Source organism: Trichoplusia ni, chromosome 12 (assembly GCF_003590095.1).
Source record: "Trichoplusia ni isolate ovarian cell line Hi5 chromosome 12, tn1, whole genome shotgun sequence".
NCBI lineage: Eukaryota > Metazoa > Arthropoda > Insecta > Lepidoptera > Noctuidae > Trichoplusia > Trichoplusia ni.
Window position 1 is genome coordinate 5486757 of NC_039489.1, and position 23479 is coordinate 5510235.

A 23479-nucleotide genomic window follows, 5' to 3' on the forward strand; every position below is an offset into this window, starting at 1 on the left:
AGCTTCTGGTTTTCGACTTGCACTATCGGCAGTTTCTATATTTAAAGAGGATTTTGTATTCAATATTCCGAATATGAATGCATTTAAATACACCATTGAATAATTATTCCGACAAATTTTACGAGAGCGAGATTTTTCCTTTTTCATATTTTGAATGAAAGTAGTAAATTAGGGATATTTATCTACTTGAAACTGAGTTATAGTATATACTCAGTAATCTTTGCTGTAATTTGAAAGTTAACGATACCATCGTTAACTTTCAAATTAAGACATTTAATATACATAACATTCAGATCTGATATTCTTATGAAATCAACGGTTACAAACAGTTCAGACAATAGTTTGTTGAAAAGACAAGTGTAGTACAAAATTCCACAAAACTTTTTTTTACATTTTATTCATATTTTCTATATTTTTCGACTTTTTACAATACAAGGGGTTACAATCAAAAATTGTCTTATCAATACAGTTTATTGAACATTTTTAATAAAACTTATAACTAATAAAAATGCCTTATTTTAAATAATAATTATGTTACATTGCTAAAATATGTATATTGAGATCAAAAGTTTAATTTCGTGTTGAATGCACAAGTGTTTAAAAAAAACATTACAAGAAAGTATTAATTTATATATTTTGTCATTTTTTTAACACATATAACACTATCTTTTATTTTAGATATCGTTTAAGTTACTGGAACGATTCCATATTATTAATTAACTAATTAAATGAAAACAGAAAAACGCAAGAAAATATAAATAACTACATATATAGCAAAGACAATGAGCGTCGGTCCATCCAAAGCATCAAATGAGGTTTAGCGGTTTAGACATAAAAGTTAAACAAATAAACACACATTCGAACTCCAAACTTTATGAAAAACAACATCTTCCCCACTTGTGCATTCAAATCCTTGACTAGTATCATTATGATTCATATGAAAGTAATAAATAAAGTCGTTACAACCTTAACAATATGTAAGTTGATGCTATATGTAGTTGTTCTGAACACAACCATTTTGTTATACCTAGGAGTTAGCTCAGCTACCTATGATGAGGTACCCTGCAGGCTTCTGTAAATAGAAAATTATATTTTTTATATATAAATTAATACGTAAATGTGTATGTGTATTTAATCCTTGTGTCGCTGGGGTTCTACGAACATACAAGTCACATGCACAAAGACACCCAGACTCAGGACAAGCATTCGTGGATCATACTACTGTACTACGCGGGCATCGATCCCACGACACGGCGCGCACTGATTTTGGCCTTGGCTATCCTTACAGTAACATTAGGAGAGATTTATATTAAGATAGAGAAAATTTTCCCCAACCCAACATATTGGTGAATTTTAAGAGCAAAAAAATACATACCGTACCAGAAGTACCATACTTTCGTGACGTCACGGAACCCAAGTGACTTAATTATTTATTTTAATATATTATTATTACATTTTATTTTATTGGACTTACTTCTCGGTGCACTTTTCAGTGTTGTGGTTCGCGACACACAATCGCTTTCTTCAGACTCTGATCGCATTTGAAAACTTGTTTCTGAAACCAAAATTTTATAATGAAAAATTTTCATTCATCATACTTTTACATGAGATAGTGTAAGAACTTTATTAGAAGATCCAGCTCTAATACATCATTATAAAGACTTCGATATAAGACACCGCCTTGCTTCGGTAACGAATACAAAAAGCTTTTAAGGGCTAATATGCTCGCAAATTGAGTATTTTAAAACAAAATTTAAAAAATATATAATTATATTCTACTAACCACTATCGTACCGGGATTTGCTGTTACCCGGTAGATGTATCCTGCTCGGTACTTCCTGGTTGTCCACATGCCCAAACGTACGGAACCCTATCGCGAATTGCGCGTATGGACTTATCTCGTATAATTCTGGAAAAGACAATTTGGTTATTAATACTCAATTTGATAAGATCAAGTTTTTTTACTCAGGTGCTATAAATTTTGACAGCTGATCAGGAAATTTTCTATTTTTTGTTATCCTTAAGAAAGTAGTTCAGTTTCGTGCTAAAAATGGTATTTTCAGAAAAGGGCTTTTTTTTCAAACCAAAATCGAGGTAGTTTATGTAAGGATTTCAAAAGGAAAACTAAAATTTCAAATACATATTGTATTGTTGTTATCTCAGTCAACCACTAAACTGGCTTTGTGGGAAATCGTTTTACGAAACTCTAATTAAGAAATTATAATTGAAAAAATAAACAGTAACATTTTCTAACACTAACAAACTCACTATCCCAAAATTCGGGAAGTTTTCTTTAACAGTGGGTTACTAAGACTTAAGAATAGTATCTTACCATGTTTATTCTCAGCAGTGAGATGTACGGGTGTACTGTAGACCCTGTTGTTGATGTCGGCCGGCACGCTCTGAGGCGTGTTCACCGTCACGTTGCTTCTCTCGGACTTGCATTCAGCTGTCAGAGAGTTCCTGTACTCTGTTAGGTGTTGATGGCTGAAAAATTTATAAGGTATGTTAACTGTGACATGTTGTGTTCGTAACGAACGTAACGAATTTATGATAGTGAGGGCTAAAGACACTTGTCGGTAAAAAGGGTACTGATAAGTGACGTCTCACGAGATTTCAACTTAACGTGTCACCGTTGTGTTGTGTGTGTGTCAATGCTAATTCTTTTGTTTGCGCGATTAAAGAAAATATATTGTTCAATCGTTTTTGGAAATCTGTTTACCGAACTTAAAAGATTTGTTTCGTAGACTTGTATAGACTTCATAGACTTGTTCCGGGCCAATAAATCCAGTTCAATATTTCTCGACCTTTGAACCAAATTCTTACTATTTCATTAAAAGTAAATGCTAGATGAAGAGAAATGTGTGGTAAAGACGAATACTTACTTATGTCTCTTTACTAGTATATAAACGCAAGTTAACGAACAGATCATCAATAGAATGGAACTGCAAATGATGACCAGCATGTTCAAGTCTAAGAAATCTGAAGGCAGGCCTATTGATTCTGAAAGGAAAATATTATATAATTACAAATTAATAGGTCTTACTCAGTTGCTACAAAAAGGAGACGGAAAAAAAATCGATAACAAAGATTTGGAATTCTCTTTTGAAATAGGTTATAGGTACCGGCTTTTAGAGGTTACATAATAAAATAATTATGAGTCACTAGAAATAATACAGCTGTTAGTCCGAAAGGACTATCGCCTATCCTTAAATAAAATTTGTCTATCCAGAAAAGTGGCTGGCTAGTTTTTGACAAATGACTCAACCATCGCTTCACCGTAGTTTGAAGGTTAATAAATAATTATAAACTTCTTTTTAGATGTACTTCATGCTTACCTCCTTGCACAGTAGTAGTAGCATAACTATACAAAGACGTGGAAACTCCGGCGGCATTCTCAGCAGTCACTCTTATATAGTACCACTGCGCTGGAGTCAGGTCGGCGAGGACGAAGGAGTTCGGCTGGTTGAGGAGTGATGAAGGCACGTAGTGACTCCACATTTGGTCAAGTTGAGGCTGGAAAGGAAGAAGGTGGAATATGGCATTACATTTTGATCTCACGTACCTACGTATATCTAGCTATATCAAAAGAAGAGTTATGAGGTGTTAGCAGGCTGATCTTTAGATTCGATTAAGAAAAAAAGCGTACGATTGGTGGACCGCAAAGCACGTGTTATGTAATTTTTCATTATTATTTATTTTATTTCCTATAAAGTACATGATATTCCTTTGAACTGACAGTGCCCCACAAAACAATACAAACTGTTTGATAATCTATAGAAAAATAGATAAATATATCATAATTTGAACATTTATGTATAACAAACTTTATACTTACAAGTCTATTTTCTGCTTTTCTCCATATTTTGCCACCGTATTCTTTGTATTCGACATCAAATCTTGTAATCTCACAGCCGTTATCATCCCATCCACTCAATTGAATGTAGACGTGCGTCGCATTACTCCAAAACCATTCAGTACTGGTTGGTGATATAGGCACTGAAATATTAAAAACAATAATCAAGACTTTGTGATTACTTTCATAATTGCTACGGAAGTGGCATAGGCTACACAAACTCAACGAATGCGCTACAAATGTATGTGTCACTGAATGTATGCGATTTAGTCTAAAAAAAGTCATGATTAAAAACCATATTCTTTCTCAACTTACCTCCACCTAAAGTCGTAGCATCAACATAAGTGGGCTGTGAGGACCCCACACTATTAGCGGCGGTCATTCTCAGAGAGTACTTAGTGCCACACTTTAGACCCTGAAGGGTGTACTCTTGTATGCCCTGGGGAGAAGTGCCCTTGCTGGACCATGCGTCTTGCCAGGAACCGTTCGCTTCTTTCCAAGTTAGGCTGTAACCTTAAGTGATGGGAATTGCATGAATATATTTGAATTGATTGTTGACAGGCGAAAAAAAATTATTAGGTACATAAATTTAATGGAGTGCAATTTATTAATTAACAAGCTTTTCAAAACGTGAAGTCTACAAATCCTTGTACTAAGATCGAACGTTCTCTTTGTCTGTTTTGTGAAGAGTTAACGATTGATTTTGTATTTATTTATAGGATTTTTTAACGCGTTACAGTTAAAATTGTCATTAAAATATTGAAAAAGCAATGTTTTTTGGATTGTCATCCAAAATCGTCTAGCTTAAATTTTCTTGAAGGCAGCCACAGCTAAATGAATGCACTATTCTATTATTTTGTGTACACTATCCATAATAATATGTTTTATTATTTTGTGTACTTACTAATTTTCTGTGACCTCCCTCCAATTTTTCTCGGCGTATCCCACTGTAGATGTATAGCGTTTTTATGTGACGTCACCCGCAAACTCGGAGGCTCCGGTGTTGGTAGTACTGACACCTCGTACGAGACGGAATCAGATCCGTAGAGATTCTTAGCCAAGCACGTGTAGTTACCGCTGAGTGATTGGTCGATGTCTGTTAATAGGTAACATTGATCTTATTTAGGTTGCGATAAGAAACAAATTACAATGTATTTAGCAAGTTTTTAAGGTCAAGTGCTGAGATTGATTCATTCATTCTAGTCTGAAGAACACGTTCACTGCTTGTCCAAAGACTTCTCTTTCTTACATTCGAAATGATCTACCTTGCGCTATTCGCGACCATTCGTCACACTTTTATCTGATAACTTATTTGGTCCGTCTACTTTATATTGGCCTTTCCATGGTGCATCCTTGCAAGAACCTTAATAAACATCTGCCTAACTAGTTATGTTTATAGGACAGGTTGATTTGATAGTTGAAAATCCACAAAAAAAGGAACACGGGCAACACTACTCATACAATTTTTTCTCTTCTATCCTCTTACTCGGGTTCGAACCCGTGACACGTCACCCGTAGTTGGTTCGGCGTGGTGACCTCAACCACCCAGCTATCTCAACAGTCTGATGTTACTAAACTTACTATTAATGAGCAGGCTGTCATCATGGTTCCTGGTGAAGCGCGGATGGTGTGTGATGATGTTGTGGTTGTGGTACCAGACGGTGCGGGGCGGCGGCGCGCCGGCGCACGTGCAGGCCAGCAGCAGCGAGCGCCCCACGCCCGCCGACACCGCGCCGCCCAGCGACGCCACGCCCGCTACCACTGGACATTTCACATTTCATTTTTAGAATACATAATTCGATTGAAAATATCATTAGAAAATTATTCATGGGACTACATAATTCGACTGATGTCATCAGAAAATTGTTCATGGGACATATTTTGGCATAAAAAATGAACTGATTATGAGTTTAATGCTGGAACAAGCGATTAGTGAGATATATACGGATAATAATGAAGTATTGAAGTTATGATCTTGTAATGATGTATTGAAGTTTTTAACATGGCTACGAGTCTTAATTTTACGACAACGCTACGTGAGTACGTGCGTAGGATTGTCGTAGCATCTCTGCTAAGCCTTGTGTATACGGACACAATATGCCATTACTGTACAAAAAAATGTGGCGAAAAAAAGTACAATGAAAAAAAATGGCAAAATTTCTCAATATTAAACCAACCTTTAGAAGACAGATCGATGTGCACACGATTACTCGGAACACCTTCACCGACTGCTGTGTGAGCTCTCACAAAGACCTCGTACTGTCTCCCGGTGGAGAGCCCTGATACCGGGAACGTCAGGTGTCGGAGACTTGTTTCCAATGTCGCTTCTACGCGGTAGTTCTGTGGGGAGCCAGTGCTGCAATGAAAGTTTATTGGTGATGATAAAAAAATATTGACGGACCATCAGTATAATACCCTCGGGTTGTGCGTTTAATACCTTGAAGGCATAGAAACTAGAGAGCCTTAAGAATAGATGGATAGATAGACGTTTAATAAAAAATGTAAAGCCTTTCCACCCATAACGTTGAAATTATTCGACTGATTTTTATCAAGCATGACCAAGAATACTCGCACGTTCGGGAGCTATGATTATATAGACAGGTAGACAGAAAAACAGACACGTCAAAATTATAACAAAACTCTTTTCGCATCGGGTGTTAAAAAAATGATTTAAACAACAAACTGTTTGTTATAACATAACCATCGTTATCAATTTCAATTTGGAGAAAAAGATAAAGGTAAAGCCAGGTAAAATATTCTGCCAATTCCAAATCTTATTTTGTTTTCATTTCCTTTTACACACATTTTGAATAGAAAAGAATAGGAAACTTTTATTTCAGACAAATGCCCATATTTATTTAACATGCTCATTTACATAACTTTATTTCGTATTGTATCGGTACGTTTTTAGGAGCTCGTTTCTAAGCTATAACCGCATAAGTGATTCGATCACAGGTTAAGCTATGCTTGACGCGGTTTGTCCGTAGATGGGTGACCATCTTTGTCATATCGAGTTCCGGGTCAGGTAGTCAGAAGCTTGAAAAAGTCTGACAGCCAGTCTAACCAAGGGTTATCGTGTTGCCCAGGTAACTGGGTTAAGGAGGTCAGATAGGCAGTCGCTCCTTGTAAAACACTGGTACTTAGCTGAAACCGGTTGGACTGGTAGCCGACCCCAACATGGTTGGGAAAAGGCTATCCAACAATGATTGGTACGTTTTTAGACGTCAGTATTTCGTGACTTTTTACTAAATAAGGCTTACATACCTTGAGACCGGTTTCACGTAAACAGTGTAGTGAGTAATGTCTCCATTTGGTTGGTCTGGTCTTTTCCAGCTGACGAGAAGTGATGTTGGTGATGACACTAATACTTTGATAGCTGCTGGAGGTCCAGGTACTGAAAGTTACATTATTTATTGTTAGCAAGTTGGAAAAAGAAATATGGAATAGGGTAATGTCGTTTTCCGCTTTGGATTGCGTCGTCTTTTTTAATGATAGGAATAGGCCTATTCTAACATATCATAGTCGGGTATATTGTGCTCAAATAATTTTAATTTATGTAAAATAAATTACAAATGCTCTAAGAGGTATTAAAGCAAATTTAAATGCAACGAAAAATTTTCTTTGTAATTTTTTACATTAGGTATTTGGACAATTCCGAATAAATCTTTTAGTATTATTAATGTTTTAGTCATGATTTTAACTACTGTGCAATTTATGTTGCTTACCATCCTGCAGCGTCGTACAAACAATTGGATACGAAAACGGTCCTAGCCCATAGTTGGAGAACCCAGCCACCTTCACAGTATAGTTAGTATACTTGAGAAGAGCTTGAAGGTACATCTCTGTATGAGGTGAGCTTATATTCTGCCAGGGCCCATCTGAAACAATTGTTTAATTAAAACTTTTTTTAACGCACTAAGTTTTTAAGCCTTATGATATCTTAATAATCGAAAGTGAATTAGTTCTTAAATATGAAGTCTCGTTGTTTAGAAAGCCCATAAATAAAAATAGAAGTAGGATATTTGACAAATGAAGAGCCCGATGATTTCTAGATACTCAAACACAAATAATATCTCTAAAATAGTAGGTTTGGAAAGCCCAAAGACCAAAAGAAAGGTTTAGAGTTATTAGAAATCTGATTTCACCTTCAGTACTGAAATACACGGAATATCCAAGTAGAGACGTTCCTTGTGCAGTAATCGGCTGCCACGCAACTCTTAACGATGACGATGATACTCCTCTGCATTCTACGCCTGAAGGTGGTATCTCTGGAGCTGAAATAAAGGTAAAGAAATACTTAAATGTTGTTGATATTAATTTCCTTTTAAGTTGCCTATATCATGCTGCAAATATTTAGGATTTATTTTGTGCTACTAACCTCCTTCCCTTGTAGTTTGGTAGACCGGTAATGAAAACGGGCCATTTCCAGCTGAATTAAATGCACTTACTGATACAGCGTACCTGAAAATTAAGTAATTAACTTCAAATATTATAAAATTGACTTTTTTGAGATTAAAATTGAAAAGAATAATATAATAGATATAGATATAAATTGATTGATATTTGACTTATTTTTTTTCTGTTGCGTCTTGACACTCTTCTTGACTCGGGATGTGGGCAAGGTATGCTGATTACCGATAATTCGAAGTGAAGCATAGAAATTGATAAATGCCAGTTATTATTTACCTCATATTTTTAAGCAAGCCACTAAGAATCGTTTCCTGTTTTCCTTTTCTTGTCATCACTTTCACCATTTTAGTTTGGGTGTCGTTTGGAACTGTGAAATAAGGAATTTACAACATAGTATAATAGAAATGCTATTATTTGGTATATCCACTCCTCGAGTTCAGTTGCAGGTTCAAAAGCCCGAATATCCAACTGGTTCAGAGTGTCTTTGTTACTACCACCTCTTAAAGTAATATTTATTTTTGTCAAAGCATGACACGGCCTAGAGTGGTATCTCTCTTCTGCACCTTTAATAGTATTATCTACTTTAAGACGTGGTGGTACGCCTCCTTTCCACTACATCAATGAATAAAGCTACTAAAATCATTGTGTTCCGTAATCTACAAATGTTTTTCAAAATTCTATTTCTTTTTTGGGTAACACATGTAACATAACAATCAAATTTCTTAGCACGGGAGACATTTTTAAGAAAAAAAAAACCAGCTTGCTCAGTCTCACCTGAATCCCCACTCATCCTCGGCATGGCCTTCACGTGGTACCCCTGTAGAGGACCATTATGACTCTCTCTTGGCGGTGGGAGCCAGGACACCACCAGCTCACCGGGATTGTCAGTTTGCTGGACTTGTACTCCTAGTGGCGTAGATGATGGTGCTGAAATTGCAAAAGGGGTAGAGTAGGGATTTTATTGCATTTATTTTCTGTCCTTTGCATCGTTTGCTAGAAACGTCATGGAAATACTTGGTGGCGAGAAAAAAATAAGGAAGGAAAATTCTATTGATAATTTTATGGCTTTCAAAATATCTGAAGTGTGGCAGTGCGCGCAATAGACGGCCATGACCAAATCCTTGATTTGGTCATGGCCGTCTACTACTAATTTGTCTTTAATTATATTCCCTGGGTTATTAAAGAATAGTTTTGATAAAAGAAAATACCTTCTTGTTGCGTGCTAAAATGTACGGGTTGTGTGTAAGGGCTGAGGTCGACCTGATTACCAGAAGCAACCCTCACTCGATAGTCCGTCGCTGGTTGAAGATCTCTTAATTCTATACTTTGACGGACGTCATTGTCTTGTCTGTAATGTACAAAAATAAAATTTCAATTAGAACTCTGTATAAAAACATCAGTTATAGTTTGCGACGAGATTTAGGATTTGATACTGAATTTCTGAAGCTGAAGCAGTATATTTAGGAATTGCAATTTCCACTTACTTAAACGTATATTAAGTAAGATAATTGAAAAATTACTGATCATACCAGCTACGGCATCATTCACTTATATAATAGTTAAATACCCTAAAATCTTTCCTTACCTAGTAATATTAATACTTTTAGCACTATCCCACATCATGAAGTCGTTAGATGTGTACTGCATGGTGTAGTACTGCACATGAGTGCTGATCGTGTCCCTCCACGATAGTTTAGCTGAGTTACTGGAGACTGTGTCCAGTTGCAGGTCTAGCGGAGGTGTTGGAGGTTCTGAAAATATAACAAGATGTTCAGAAAATGACTTTCATTCGGCTTGATAAGGACGAACAATAGGGTATTTTGCTAAATTGAATTATATAAATCTGGCTTGTGCGTCAGAGAGATTTACAAAAAATAAGGAACACATATTTTTAATGATATGACATCATTAAAAAGTGTGTAACGAGATAAAATAAAAAACATGTCCAATATTTTTAGAAAATCGGTTTGACGGACTAACCAGTGTTTTTATGACAAATTTTTACTTGGTGAAATCGTTGAATTTTGTAATACTAAAAGAAATTTACAAAATTGTGGCCTAAGTTTATTGTGCGTCAATTTCGTGAAAACAAATTTAAAAATATATACGTCTAAATAATTCACTATTCTCACTTGCATGCAAATAATACATCAGTTACGCTCAACTATATTTAATTATATCATGATTTATAATCACTCACCTAGTATATCCAGATGAACATTAAAGGCAGCTACTCCGTACGGATTGCTCGCTCGACACTCATACGTGCCGCCATCTCGACTCTCCACGTAGTTGATGTTTATAACACTGTTAAGTCCATTGTGTGTCATTGTTTCTGATATTGTGAGCCTGGAAAGATAGTTGTTAAATTTCTCATCAGTCAAAAAATTGCTTTTATCGTTATATTACATTTTTTAATCACGGTATGAGCTCTTGTCTTCGTTAAATCCCCGAATCTTTAAACATTTTGCGCAACTAGTAACGCTATCTATCGAAAGATTTTATCATTAAATCAACATGAAGTAACAACGATGTAACATGAAGTAGTACTCCTTCCTGCTAACAGATGGCGTTAAAATTCACAAATTAGCTAACGATACAGAGGTTTCATTAGTTTTAAAATTGTATCGCTAGATGGCGTTACTAGGTGTGAAATCTGGACTATCATTTTATGGAAACACATTGTATGAAAAATACCTTGATGTAGTAAAATCGACGGGCTTCCCATCCAAGGACCATTTGACTCTAATAGGGTTGTCTCCAAGCGGTTTACATGTTAGTGTCACAGGCAAACCCATTTTTGTAGTCAAATTGGCGCCGACTGTTTCGAAGTGCACAGGCTCTAGAAATAATTTTATGGTCTCAATGTTACTATAGTAGATGGATACACAAATAGATTTGAGTCGAAATGACGATTTAGACTTCCACGTACGGTAGTTCATTTTTTTGTTTTCCGGTAAAGACCTCCAAATTATTTCACAATAATTTTAAAATAAAGAAAATCTGCGACTTTTCTGTTACGTTAAATTTCGTTTCTAGTCCAATAAAGTCACAATCGTATGATAAAAATATCCACGACGAGTAACTTAGTTTACCAGGAACCATTTTTATACAAAGATCTTATTCTCAAGCGCAGCTCCATATTAAAATGATTTCCTCGAATCACAAACACTACTACGAAATCCCAATCTAATCAAATCGCAGAAATAACAAGTATTCCAAACATCCATAATAACTAACAGCTAATTGGTGTATCATGAAATAGGAGAAGGGTTAATTTGGATCGAGTAACAGTTTCCTCGTACATTTAATCGTAGACACAAATCGCTCGATCAATTTGATTGATTGCTCTTTCACTTTGCTTTTATGGGCCATGTAAATTTAAGTTCTCATGCATGTTTTTGGGAACATTAATATTTAGGTCTATTATGGAAACTGAAGCGTGTTAAAACTATATTTTGAATCTCACTTTTCTTTCACAATCACTTTTTTTAAATTATAAATAACCTTTTAGCTCTGTATATATAATTATCACATAACATAAAAAAGAAGCTAGTTGTATGCTTTTTATATCAGTCTTTTTTTGGTACTCTCTGATGCTTTCGCAATAACAACTTTCTTAAGTCGGATTCATAAATGCTTGAAAACGGTATAATCACGCGTATTTAACCTCGCCACCCCGCCTCAGTGTCAGGTCATGACAAGTTCTCCGATTGTGTTTGAAACAAGTCGGTTCGATCCCATAAATTCACGTGAGTAAAATATTATCAAATAATAAGATTCCTCAGTTCATATTTTCATGGATTATATTTAATTAAGTTTTCACGCCGTGAAACTGCGTTGTCAGTGTCAAATTTCTTCTTCAAATTATTTCGTAAATATTTCAATTCAGGAATAACTCTGTTTCTGCTGTCTTCTCAACACTTTTACAACGATCAAGACTGTGTCACGCTGTCTTATCCAAACAAATCAATAACTTCTGATGTACTTACTGTTAACACTGATCCATAGATTTTTATTGAGCGCATCACCAACTCCATTTTCAACGTTGCATGCGTACATACCCTCGTCGGAAAGTGATACCACTTCAATAATCAGGGTACCGTTTGGGTAGCTTATAACTCCACCACCAGCCAGATCTAGGACTGGACGCCAAATACCTAATGTTGCTGGAAAATGAAAATTGAAAAATATTCAGAATATTCTCCAAAGTGATCTTATCGAAAAAGAAGTGTAAAAGGTATTTTAATTTAGTACAAATCGTCTACATCAAATCCAAGAGTTAATAATGATATATATGGTGTAACAGAGTGAGGATTTTAGGTTGAATTTAAGACCAAATTCATAAAAAATCGCTTAGAAACACATTATCCAGAAATTGAGACCGATAGATATGATGTGTCACGTTTGCAAATTGATCTAGTTTTATAACTATAGATAACAATATTCATTCTCGAGGATACTGAGTACTTAGATAGAAATCTTTTCCCCAATAGAAACAATCAAACAATATCCAGCGTATATCTTTTTCATTCACGATATACTCCAAGGGAAGAAACTCGGTCCGATACTATACTGTTATTATTATGAGCTCATATCAATAATAACTCACCATCCCTCTTCATCCAATGTATCTGCGGTGTCGGGTAGCCATTAGCATTACAATAAACTATGCCCCTTTGTCCTAACAGTAGAGACGTGTTTGTCGGCTCTTCGATCCATTTCGGTGCGACTGTAAACAGGCGACATGAATTAGTAGGTAAACATGTCGAGTTAAATTGAATTTAGTGATCGTTTTGACGACTGAAATTGTGGAATGCTCACATTAACATCGGTGGTTGTAAGAGCATTAATTTTGATATGATAACTAAGTCAATGTTAATGATATCGTAATTTTGAGAATGTATGTAAAATATATTGCAATTCAAAAAGACAAGTCATTTTATTGTGAAATTAACTTTATTAAAAAATAATGAATGTTTTGATATAAACGTAGGAATTAGCATACACATACACAAATTGATCAGATTACAATGAATTTAAATTACGTGTGACACTGCTTCTGTGTATTTATGTACGTTATATATGTATATAAGTCCACTAGTAAACTTTTAAGTAGTTTTTTGAGGCATTCTTTTGAAAATACGAAATACGAATGTACTTTTTTTCGGAACTATGAACTATGAAATTGTTTTCACATAAGCCTTTATCTACTTACCATTAATATAAAGATCTGCTGTCTGGTTCACTTTGCCAACGTGGTTAGTTGCTATGCACGTATATTTCCCACAATGTTCCAAAGAAACACGCTTTATGATCAAAACGCTAAACAACTCCGAACTTCGTTCTGTAATCTGTAAAGATAATATGGGCTTACACAAGGTTCTATATTAGGGCCTATGCTGCCTTATGAAATGTGAACATACGTGCTCATGGTAATAACATAAAATGAAAAACAAAATAAAGGATATCAGGTTCGTAGCATCGTATTTCGTCAAATTAGGGAAATAATTAACAAAACGTAAAAGTGCAGACTAATTTATTAATTATTAATTTATTTTTTATCTTTTTCTAGTTCGCATGAAGACCGTTATGCGGTACGTTAAATACAGTGGGTTTTGCGTGGTGACCTTTACTCGGCTATTCGTGAAGTAGACTAAACAAATCTAAAATAACCAACCTTTAAACTAGCTGGCAGCTTTTTCCCATCCTTCAACCAAGAGAAATAGATAGGTGGGTCTCCACCGATGATGTTGCAAGTAATTTGCACTATCTGGCCTTCTTTGAGACCAGTTCCTACACGAAGCTCGTCCAACTCTGGTGCTTCTACTACTTGTATTTCAAATGACCTGAAAATATCATAAGAAATGTATTGTCATAACTTCAGTCTAAGGAAATGACGAAGTTAAAACTTGCATCTTAATTATCTTTTCAGTAACCAGAAATCCCTAAAGGCTTTCTTAAGTGATAACTACTCATCTTAATTATAAAAAATGTGTTTCTCCCTGTGTTGTTTCTGTTGTATATTTCATTAATATAATACTTCTACCACCGGAGAATATTACCGCAATAGAAATTTGTATTGATAAGTAATCTACAGCATCCCTTTGATAATACACACAGTTTTAATAATTATCGTGATACTTCAAGTACAAAATTTATCATCTACTATTTCAGCAATAAATCTCGATTTCATTTTAAGGTCATACCTTCTAGCCATTTCTCCTGAAGGGCTATAAACGATACAAGTGTAAGTGTCTCCATTCTCTTCCTTAACGATTCTTGCTATATTAAGTACGCCGTCTTCGCCCGACTCGAAAATCTGTCTTTTTTTGCGTTTTCTCCTTGTGTTTTTACTGTTGTTGGATGTTGTTAAGTATGTACGTTTGTATCGAGAGTGTTGAGGGAGTGTTGAACTGATTATCTTCTTGCCTTTGTGTTCCCATTCAAGTTTACTGTTGGTTTAAGATATTTTATGTACATTGACTAAAGTATTTATAGGTAATATCTTGTGATACTGTCTTTGAAATTGCGTTCGGTAAAAAATATCATCGCCTTATTTTTAATTGATTCAAAGAATATTCTGATAAAACCTTAAAAAAAAGTAAAGCTATTTTTTTATTAATAACGACGTCTTTCAGCGGTTAATCACACTCGATCTTCATTTGTTTTAACCTTAACAAAAGGAAATATCATTTCCATTAATGCCAACAAATTCTTACTTAAGTGCCATTTTTGCTGAATATACCACTGAGAGCACTCCTTTCTCTGTAGCCCAGACAGACTCACAATTAGGTCACGCGAAATTCCGGATCAGCCTTTTCATTCAAACTGAGAGACATGCCATTACAATAATTAAAGAGTTGGAGAGTGTGAAAATGTGAATGTACCTGATGGGGTATCCATAGAAAGGACATCTTAGCTTTAGTGATTCTCCACTTTGGACTTTTATTGGCGGTAGAGTTCTTATGTATGGTGGTCCTGAAAATATGTAGAAAATTTTAATTTTTGAAATTTTTACTTTAACTTACAGCCTTGCGGAGCCCAGACAACAGCTATTAATATAAAAAATATGGTCCTGCGATAGACCCAGTAACGCAAAAACATTTCCTTTAATAACTATATTGCTATCGTAATACATCAGATACAGCCTGATGATAGACAAAGAGATGGACAGACGAACAGTCAACTGACCCTTATTAAAAGATTTATATTATTTTTCTTTTGGAAGCGAAACTCTCAAAAATTGAAAAATGCATATTATTATAAAAATAGTTACCAAAAACATCTATCCTTGCTGAATGCCCCGTACTAGATTCACTCTCGAATGCAATACATGCGTATAGACCTCCATCTTCAACTCTAGACCTTGATATATTCAGTTGGGAGACCACACCGACGCCAGTTGGCGACATCATCTGACCGAGCGTATATCTGTAAAGATTGGCTATATTATAATTTCAAGATATAATATTAGTACGGAGAAAATTTGGGTCATGAGCTCAGGGGTCGAGATTAAGGACTCCGGTTGGGTGCGAAACTAGTCGGGAAATGCTAATAATTACGTGTGAGTAAACTATGCCATTAGAATAATAAACAAGACAAGTGATGAAAGTGTTATTTTTCAGCTCAATATTGTGCAGAATTATTTATTTTTTAAACTGTGCACCGCGGACTATCTGCACAGACGTTGCTCCTTCAGCTTAAGTTCATCAAAGATCGGCTCTTAGAGGTAATACCACCTATTGTGCTATCATGTAACCTTTATCGAATCTGGTAATTAAGTGGTGTGCAAAAATATTCTACTCTATTCTATAGCATTTGTAGCTCCTTATTTCTAACTAAATATTTCTATCAATTCTTATATTAAATTCCGTATAAACGGTATTAGTTTTACAAAAAAGGGTATTTTCTTACGATAATAAGGTTTTATGACCTTTCCAAAAATGTCTTGTTTCAACAGATGTTACGAATAAATGTGATTTCGATTTTATCTTTTACTGTCTATCTTTCACTGTTTGCTTTTAGTATTCGCTTTTTTTTTTTTTTTTTTTTGTATGTTCTACGAACATCTTCAAAAAACGATGTTGATCTCGGGGAACTATTTCAAAATACTACTACGTTCAGTTGCAACATCATAAAAATTGTAACATGATCGTATTAGTAAAAAAATATATACATTGTTATGAACTCAAAAAACGAACGTTTCGATCAAACATTTGGAAGTTAATCACGCTATTAGGTACTCCAAACAAGCTAAAAATTAATTTTAACATTTTTCCATTCGAATTGACTGAAAGTTTATTGCGATACGGTTTCAAATGTTGGCTTTCAGTTTCCAATATTGTTTACCATCTGATATGCCAACGTAGTGACAAAATCAACCCGATAAAACAACTACACTATTTGCTGATCTCTGGTCTGGACTGATCACAGGTTAAGTTACGCTTGATAGGGTCGGTCCATAGATGGGTGTCATAACATAAATCTTTGTCATCATGTTAATAACTTTACCAAATTTTAATATTTCTTCTTATATTATCAGAAACAGGAAAATATCATTATGTGTAAATTACGACAGTCTAGACATTAAGATTTTTGAGATTCAGCCTGTTGCCAGACGTACAAACAGTATACGGACCCTTAGTAACAAGGTTCCGGTTTTACCCCTTGGGTACAGAACTCTAATAAATGGTTGCCTTTGTCTTTGTTTTACAAGTTCTATTTAAGTCTTTTGAAGAGGTTATCAAGGAATTATATCATCTTCATTAATACGCCTACAAGGATTGAATTGTTATTTATAGCAAGCTTTTATTTATTTTCACTTGCCCTTTCGCCTGTAATCAAATCTAGCAAGTTAAATTTAACCCATTATCCATTTTCAATTCGTTAGGGCTGAAACTTTGCATGCATTCATCTGTTTTTTTTTAACAAAACGACTTTTGCTCCAGTAACATAATCCTTGTATCGCATTTTGGGGGTTCCTCACGCACAACATCACCCAGAATCAGGACAAGCATTCGTGGGTCACATAAACGTGTAGCATCCAGTGATTGAAGCGACAAGTTGCGCATGGTAGCCCAACTACTCGGCTATCCGTGCAGTCAGTGTTCCGTGACAATTCAAATTATAATTACATGGAGCTAATCTGATTCTGAAGCTGAATGATTGTAAATGGCACTAACCAATAAAACTACGCAACCCTATAGAGTTCTTATTCGTTTAATTTGCTTCAACGAGTACTTCAATATCAAATAAAGGAAGAAAGCTAAAAATACAAATTGTTTTGAAAAGGTATTATTAAACTTGTTGTTTTTATTTTTACATCTAATTGGGTGATTGGTCACATTATTTCATTAGCCTGTTTAAACGAAACTCTTAGTATTGCAAGCACAATTGCCACGTGACTGTTTTTAAACAGATACAGGTATTTCACCTTGTTCGGCGGCAGAGGCATTCTACTAAGTATTATGTTAGATGTAACATATAATTGCTGTAAGTTTTCCAGAGTATTTTTGCGACAATAAATAATTGGTCTAGCCTTTTCCTAAATATGTTGGGGTCGGCTTCCAGTCTAACCGGATTCAGCTAAGTACCAGTGTTTTACAAGGCGCGACTGCCTATCTGAACTCCTCAACCCAGTTACCTGAGTAACACGATACCCCTTAGTTAGACTGGTCGTCAGCCTTTTGAAGCTTCTGACTGCCTGTAACGACTGTATAAGATGTAGGAATAACAGCTGGGACACACAATTTAACGTGCCTTCCGTAACACGAAGGAACTCGTTATGACAAAGATGGTCACCCATCTACGGACCAACCGCGTCAAGCGTAGCTTAACCTGTGATCGATTCACTTATGCGGTTATAGCTTAGCCACGAGCCAATTTTTACAAATAAAATAAAAATCGTAGCCATATCTAGTACATGTTATGAAAATAATTTCATTGACGTCCATCGGTCCGAATAAAAACCACATGTTGGGCAATCGCGTTTGCAACACACGCTGGATAATTTGATTTAATTTCCAAACAACTGTGAGTTTAAGAGATTAATTTATTGAATTATGGTCTGTTCGTGTTTTAATAACTTTTGGAATGTACTGCACATAATAGAGTAAGATTTTTATAGTGGTTTCTTAGGTTTACGCGAATGTTAGACATTGAAATGAAACCACAAATATCAGAAAAACAAAGAAAAAACAAATTACCAACGAGTTGAGGACCACCTTTTTGATTTCGGTTAAAAATAAATACTTAACTTAGTCTACCAATCCTCTTCCTTTCGCTTGCTTTGTCATGATCATGTGTGAATCTGAATAGCCCAAAACCAATCTGGATCGTTTTTGTGTTACTGCTCGGTTTGCTGGTTATCAAAATTGATCTAAGATTCAGTTAGTTTTTATTTTTTCCTACTTTATATCCCTCTTAAGACACTAAATTGTGTTTTTGAGTCAAACTGAGTAAATGTATAGTATTTGTTCCGTTCGAAAATAATTCATTTGAATTCAATGTTCTATCTAAAAGTCGAATGATTGCATAAAAACCTAATTCAATAAAATATGTTAATACGTTTAGCCTTAGAAAGCTTTAGAAGTTTTTAATATAATTATAGTGAATAGAGACTCCGGCCGTCGTTTGTCAGCGTACGATTTGCTGACAAAGGATGAAAGAAATCACTTGCGGCTCTATCTATAGGATAGATGCCGGTATTATGCCTTAAAAGCAAAAATGATGCAATGGCAAAATATGCACAATTATTGCTGATAAGATCAAAACATAATTGCAACTAGCCTTTAGTTTTTTATTTTCGAATTTGTTTTTGTTTTTTATTAAATAACAGTTTATTGACTCGTATTTTTCGGTAAAATTCTTCTAGCCACCTAGACGCCGCGTCAGCCCATAATTAAGATTTCTGGTAGGGTCTGAAACCAGTCGAGCTACCCCTATTAATACGATTTTTTTTATTTCCTCGATGAATCCGTTGCCTAGCAACGGCTTTACAGATACAACTAATATCGTTCATACCTCTGATCAGTGTTAGATGATATGACAACGCCATCTCTCTCCCAGATGAACCTCGGTGGTCTGTCTGCAGTCGCCGTGCATTGTAGACTCAGCTGAAAGAAAAAGGCTAATCAAATAATTTTGTCAATATTTACCAAATAGTTTATCTAAGGAACACTTTTTAAAGTTCGCAAAAATTCAGCTTCGAAAAAAAGAGTCGTAATCGAATAGAATTTGTTGTTTACAATCCTGAACATCACGTAAAACGATCAAGTAGCAAGTTGGTCTTGTGTCATACCAGAAGGAAAGAAAAAATGCAAAATTATGTCATTACCAAATTTTTGTCGTTAAATTCGATGCTTAACTTCGATTCCTTTATTACATTATTTTTTCGTTGCGTTTTTACGTTTCATCGTCAAGGGGCAAAGTAGATGTGTACGGTAAATTTTAATGATCAAATTATTACAATGTATCATACCTCTTCACCGGGTGTGACGACTTTCTCGCTAAAATGCTGCGTGATAAGGATATTGTTGGATCCCAAATCTCTTTTTGATCTTGGAACGAATGACACCCCTAAAACACACAATATATAATATTTTTTAAATGTTACTTTCACTGTCAAAAAATATCTATATAATTGAACGTTATAAACTCTTGTAATTAAAAAACAAAAAAGTTTAAATTATTTTTCAACTACATAAATTCCCATTGTTTCAAAACAAAAGTGCAATATACTAAGTTTAATTTTTAATCAACCACACATCACAAAAGTACTTAAATATGAAAACTATGAAGTACGAAAACAGACGTAGAAACTTAAGCTCATTAGTTAATTACTCACCATAATTACCATTACCCCAATAAGACTGCCTGCTCTCCTTTTTCTTGTGTTTAATTGACCTGAAAACGCAAGAGGATGTAGAAATGCAAGTACTAAGCTATTCAAGAATACAACCTCCTCAAGCAAAACTGTTTCAATTGTGGAAGGGAGACAGTGCTATAGACGATGTAGAGCATCATCTCTTTCCCACATCAGCAATTCCCTTGCTTTAAGAGATGCTGGTAGATACCCTGTTATGGTCGGTATTAACATAACCTAATTATTTTGTATTGTTGCATTTCTGTTGTACTAAGGAAAATGGAATGCTAGAGAAATTGTATGAAAGGTAAGGTTAAGAGTAATCTTAAGGTTTTGTTAGTTTTAGTAGCTTATTAGCTTTTTGCATTAAAAAACTGATAATGAGCTTGTTAAGACTAAACGCTAAGCAGAACATAATTTGTTTTATAAGAATTTTAACAAATTATTAGAGAATTTTCACTCTTATTTACATAAAATTTTGTTGTTAACTATAATATGTAGTGTCCTTCATTCTACCGCATTAAATACTCTCAAATAAGTTTTACGCATGGACTATTTTTAATGTGCATATAAATGATTTATGATCTGTAACATGAAGACAATCTCTCTCGTTTGGGAACTGACTCGAATGTTGAAACATAGAAGTCGTTTTTTCATTCCGCTTGTTTGTTTGAAGAAGTAAAGCTTTTGTAAGTAAAATTTTTAATTCATATGAACTTTAGATTAAACAGAATAAGTGTAATAATAATCAGTTCGACTCGCAATCCCGCCGCGTCTGCTCATGATTAAGGACTCCGGTTGGGTCAGAAACTAGTCGGGCTACCCCGATAAATACGCGTGAGTAAACCGTTACATCATTTAATAATGAATCAGTCTCACGATAGTTATTATAAAAATAAACAGAATAAGACCTCATTTTAGGATTATAGAACGTTAACTTGCACAATGGACTATATCAACAATCCGTCCATGCACTTCAGCAGTTCTAAACTTAATTTAAACAATGAACTTTCCAACCGATCAATAGACCAAGAGCTCCCATCACAAATGCAAGCTAACCCACTAAACAATAACAACTACATCAAACAAAACAATATGTTACGAACTCTCAGACTATAAATTCAAATTGAGGGCATATTATGCGGCGGCACGACCACCCATGTACGGTAATTTCATTAATCTAAGTTTAATTTATGCATAGTTAAGTTAACTGGTGTTAAACTGCGCCCGTTAGTAATTATACTGCGTTAAGGTTTATTTTGTTTGCTAAAGGAAATTCTCCGGATTTGGGATAATTAGGTTTTTAGGGGGACGCTGTAAAATTTTCTTGATAAAGGTAGAAATATTGCCCAAATATTGTGCCGTTCGCTGTTCTCTCAAATTACGAAATAAGGAAAGTTGCCTTGTAAATTGGGAAATATTATCATCGTCGTATTTTCGGAATATAGGCAATCAGTGTTTAAATGAAAATGAAATTCTTTTGTATTATCTAATAAAAGTATTTATTGTTTCGATTTGAAACGCTTTTTGTATTAAAACAACTTTCCATTAACATAGCAACAAACATTCTTCATTAAGTTTAATTACTTTTGAATCACAGAAGAAAAACAACAATTTACCCTTTCCCCAGTATTTTTTTTTCAGGATTACCTCAAAACTATCACTTCAAGTGCTATGATCGATCACTTTATTAAAAAGCTTATTTATTTGTTCAGTCTTTTATAAAATTCGGTGGTAACTCTTTAATACCAACCTCTATCAAAGCCCCTTACCATAATACTTTATCATGACAAACGAAAACCAAATGGAACATTCAAACAATGAAACATTCAAATATATGCCGTGAATGTAAGAGATGCCCGTCCAAACCGATTCCAGTTCAATTCGAGTATTTAACACGGAACAACTGCTTTCCGATATTTCGAAAATGAGTCCACATTTTCAGAATACGACGCTACAATGGCCAGTCGAAGGAATTCTTTATGACGTAACCCACATACCGCTGGCAAGTAAAGTTGGTTAGCGAAAACAGATCTTCAAAACAATTGGATATCATCAGATTTGATGAGTGCTGTCATGTTATCAAATAAAAAAATAAGCTTGATACTGTTTATGGTGTGTTTTGGCTATAGGGTAAAGAGAAACACCTGATAAACTAAGTTCAAATCTTGTGTGACGTCATTTACTAGTACACTTATTACCTAAAAGTGACGTCATTAGTTTCCAATTCCATACGTTTCACACATCTTTGATGTCCTCTATCTTTATATTGTTTTGGTTGATTTAATAAAATAACTAAATTAAATAGTTCTTTAAACAAATACAATATTGTACTTTATTATACCTATAAACAAAAAATTGTGTAATCCGATTGTGTAAAGACTTTTACTGCCGACTGTACACTCACACGTGCTTTATTCGGATTGGTCGTGACATTGGAGAATTTAGTTCAGAGTATTATTAGAATTTTATAGAATAAACTTTTTTTAATAGTAACGATGCCAAAAAATTGAACTAGATTCAAATCCATTCTAGGAAATTTCAATGCATCGATGTGAACTGTGAAAGCCTAACTATACTGTGGTTTGCTAGGTACTATCAGATAGCTAATGATTTATTTCTAGACTTGTTAGATTACGTCGAAAAATCTATAGTCCAAACTGTAAAATAGAATTTGAAAAGAACGGAAAGCAGAACAAACTCAATTCGAATTTATAATATCTGTATTAGATGGAGCAAGAGCTGTAAAATGTTTTCGAACTATCCATGTTTGCTTCGAGTTAAAATGGTACAAGTTGCACAATTTCGTTGTTATACGTAGACACGGAAGAATTTAAAGCTCAGAAAGAATTCGAAAACGAGATCAAACCAGGCGGTAATACAAAAAGTAAAAACTACACCCGCATTAAGGAATTTAATCCTTGTGTCGCGGTAGATTCATAAACCCAGACTAAGGACAAGTATTCGTGGATCACACAAATGCTTGTCCGACGCATTGATCGAACCTGGGACACATACAATTATCTGTGCATTCGTATACATTTTAAGTTTATTTTAACTTACATTTTGAACAAAATATCACCAGCCTTTTAATCTCAGTATTTTCTTTCCTTCAAATCACAAAGAGTATTCTACAATAGCTGGATTGCTTCGGCAAATTATAATTAACAATGTTTTCTTGATTCTTGAATGAGTGGGCTTATCTTTATTGGTCACTGGAGGAGCAGATAAAAGCTATTCTCTTTCAATTTTCTACCCAGCGGAGTCTAGTTTAAATGGTTTATATGGGACAGGAGCAGAACAGCTAACTTTTTTTAATATTCTTCCTAACAGAGCAAAGTATAAAA

At 34.7% G+C, this 23479-nt stretch overlaps 1 protein-coding gene across 1 annotated transcript in view; it reads right to left on the minus strand.

Annotated features, from left to right (window-relative positions):
- Window positions 1–640: 640 nt before the first annotated feature.
- LOC113499256 (Down syndrome cell adhesion molecule-like protein Dscam2) overlaps window positions 641–23479 on the minus strand; it is a 115050-nt gene continuing 92211 nt past the window's right edge. Inside the window, exons 6-36 of the mRNA XM_026879661.1 lie at window positions 20115–20173; window positions 19749–19846; window positions 19292–19383; window positions 15546–15700; window positions 15157–15247; window positions 14476–14721; window positions 13947–14115; window positions 13485–13620; window positions 12879–12998; window positions 12259–12435; window positions 10964–11108; window positions 10467–10615; window positions 9852–10017; window positions 9475–9614; window positions 9041–9193; window positions 8543–8633; window positions 8235–8317; window positions 8002–8130; window positions 7582–7734; window positions 7121–7250; window positions 6034–6212; window positions 5438–5617; window positions 4761–4952; window positions 4172–4369; window positions 3839–3999; window positions 3339–3516; window positions 2886–3003; window positions 2333–2487; window positions 1784–1909; window positions 1475–1555; window positions 641–1072 (exon numbers count right to left, since the gene is read on the minus strand). Of these exons, the coding sequence (XP_026735462.1) occupies window positions 1044–1072; window positions 1475–1555; window positions 1784–1909; window positions 2333–2487; window positions 2886–3003; window positions 3339–3516; window positions 3839–3999; window positions 4172–4369; window positions 4761–4952; window positions 5438–5617; window positions 6034–6212; window positions 7121–7250; window positions 7582–7734; window positions 8002–8130; window positions 8235–8317; window positions 8543–8633; window positions 9041–9193; window positions 9475–9614; window positions 9852–10017; window positions 10467–10615; window positions 10964–11108; window positions 12259–12435; window positions 12879–12998; window positions 13485–13620; window positions 13947–14115; window positions 14476–14721; window positions 15157–15247; window positions 15546–15700; window positions 19292–19383; window positions 19749–19846; window positions 20115–20173 (4279 nt within the window). The 3' untranslated portion in view covers window positions 641–1043. The remainder of the gene's footprint in view (window positions 1073–1474; window positions 1556–1783; window positions 1910–2332; window positions 2488–2885; window positions 3004–3338; window positions 3517–3838; window positions 4000–4171; window positions 4370–4760; window positions 4953–5437; window positions 5618–6033; window positions 6213–7120; window positions 7251–7581; window positions 7735–8001; window positions 8131–8234; window positions 8318–8542; window positions 8634–9040; window positions 9194–9474; window positions 9615–9851; window positions 10018–10466; window positions 10616–10963; window positions 11109–12258; window positions 12436–12878; window positions 12999–13484; window positions 13621–13946; window positions 14116–14475; window positions 14722–15156; window positions 15248–15545; window positions 15701–19291; window positions 19384–19748; window positions 19847–20114; window positions 20174–23479) is intronic.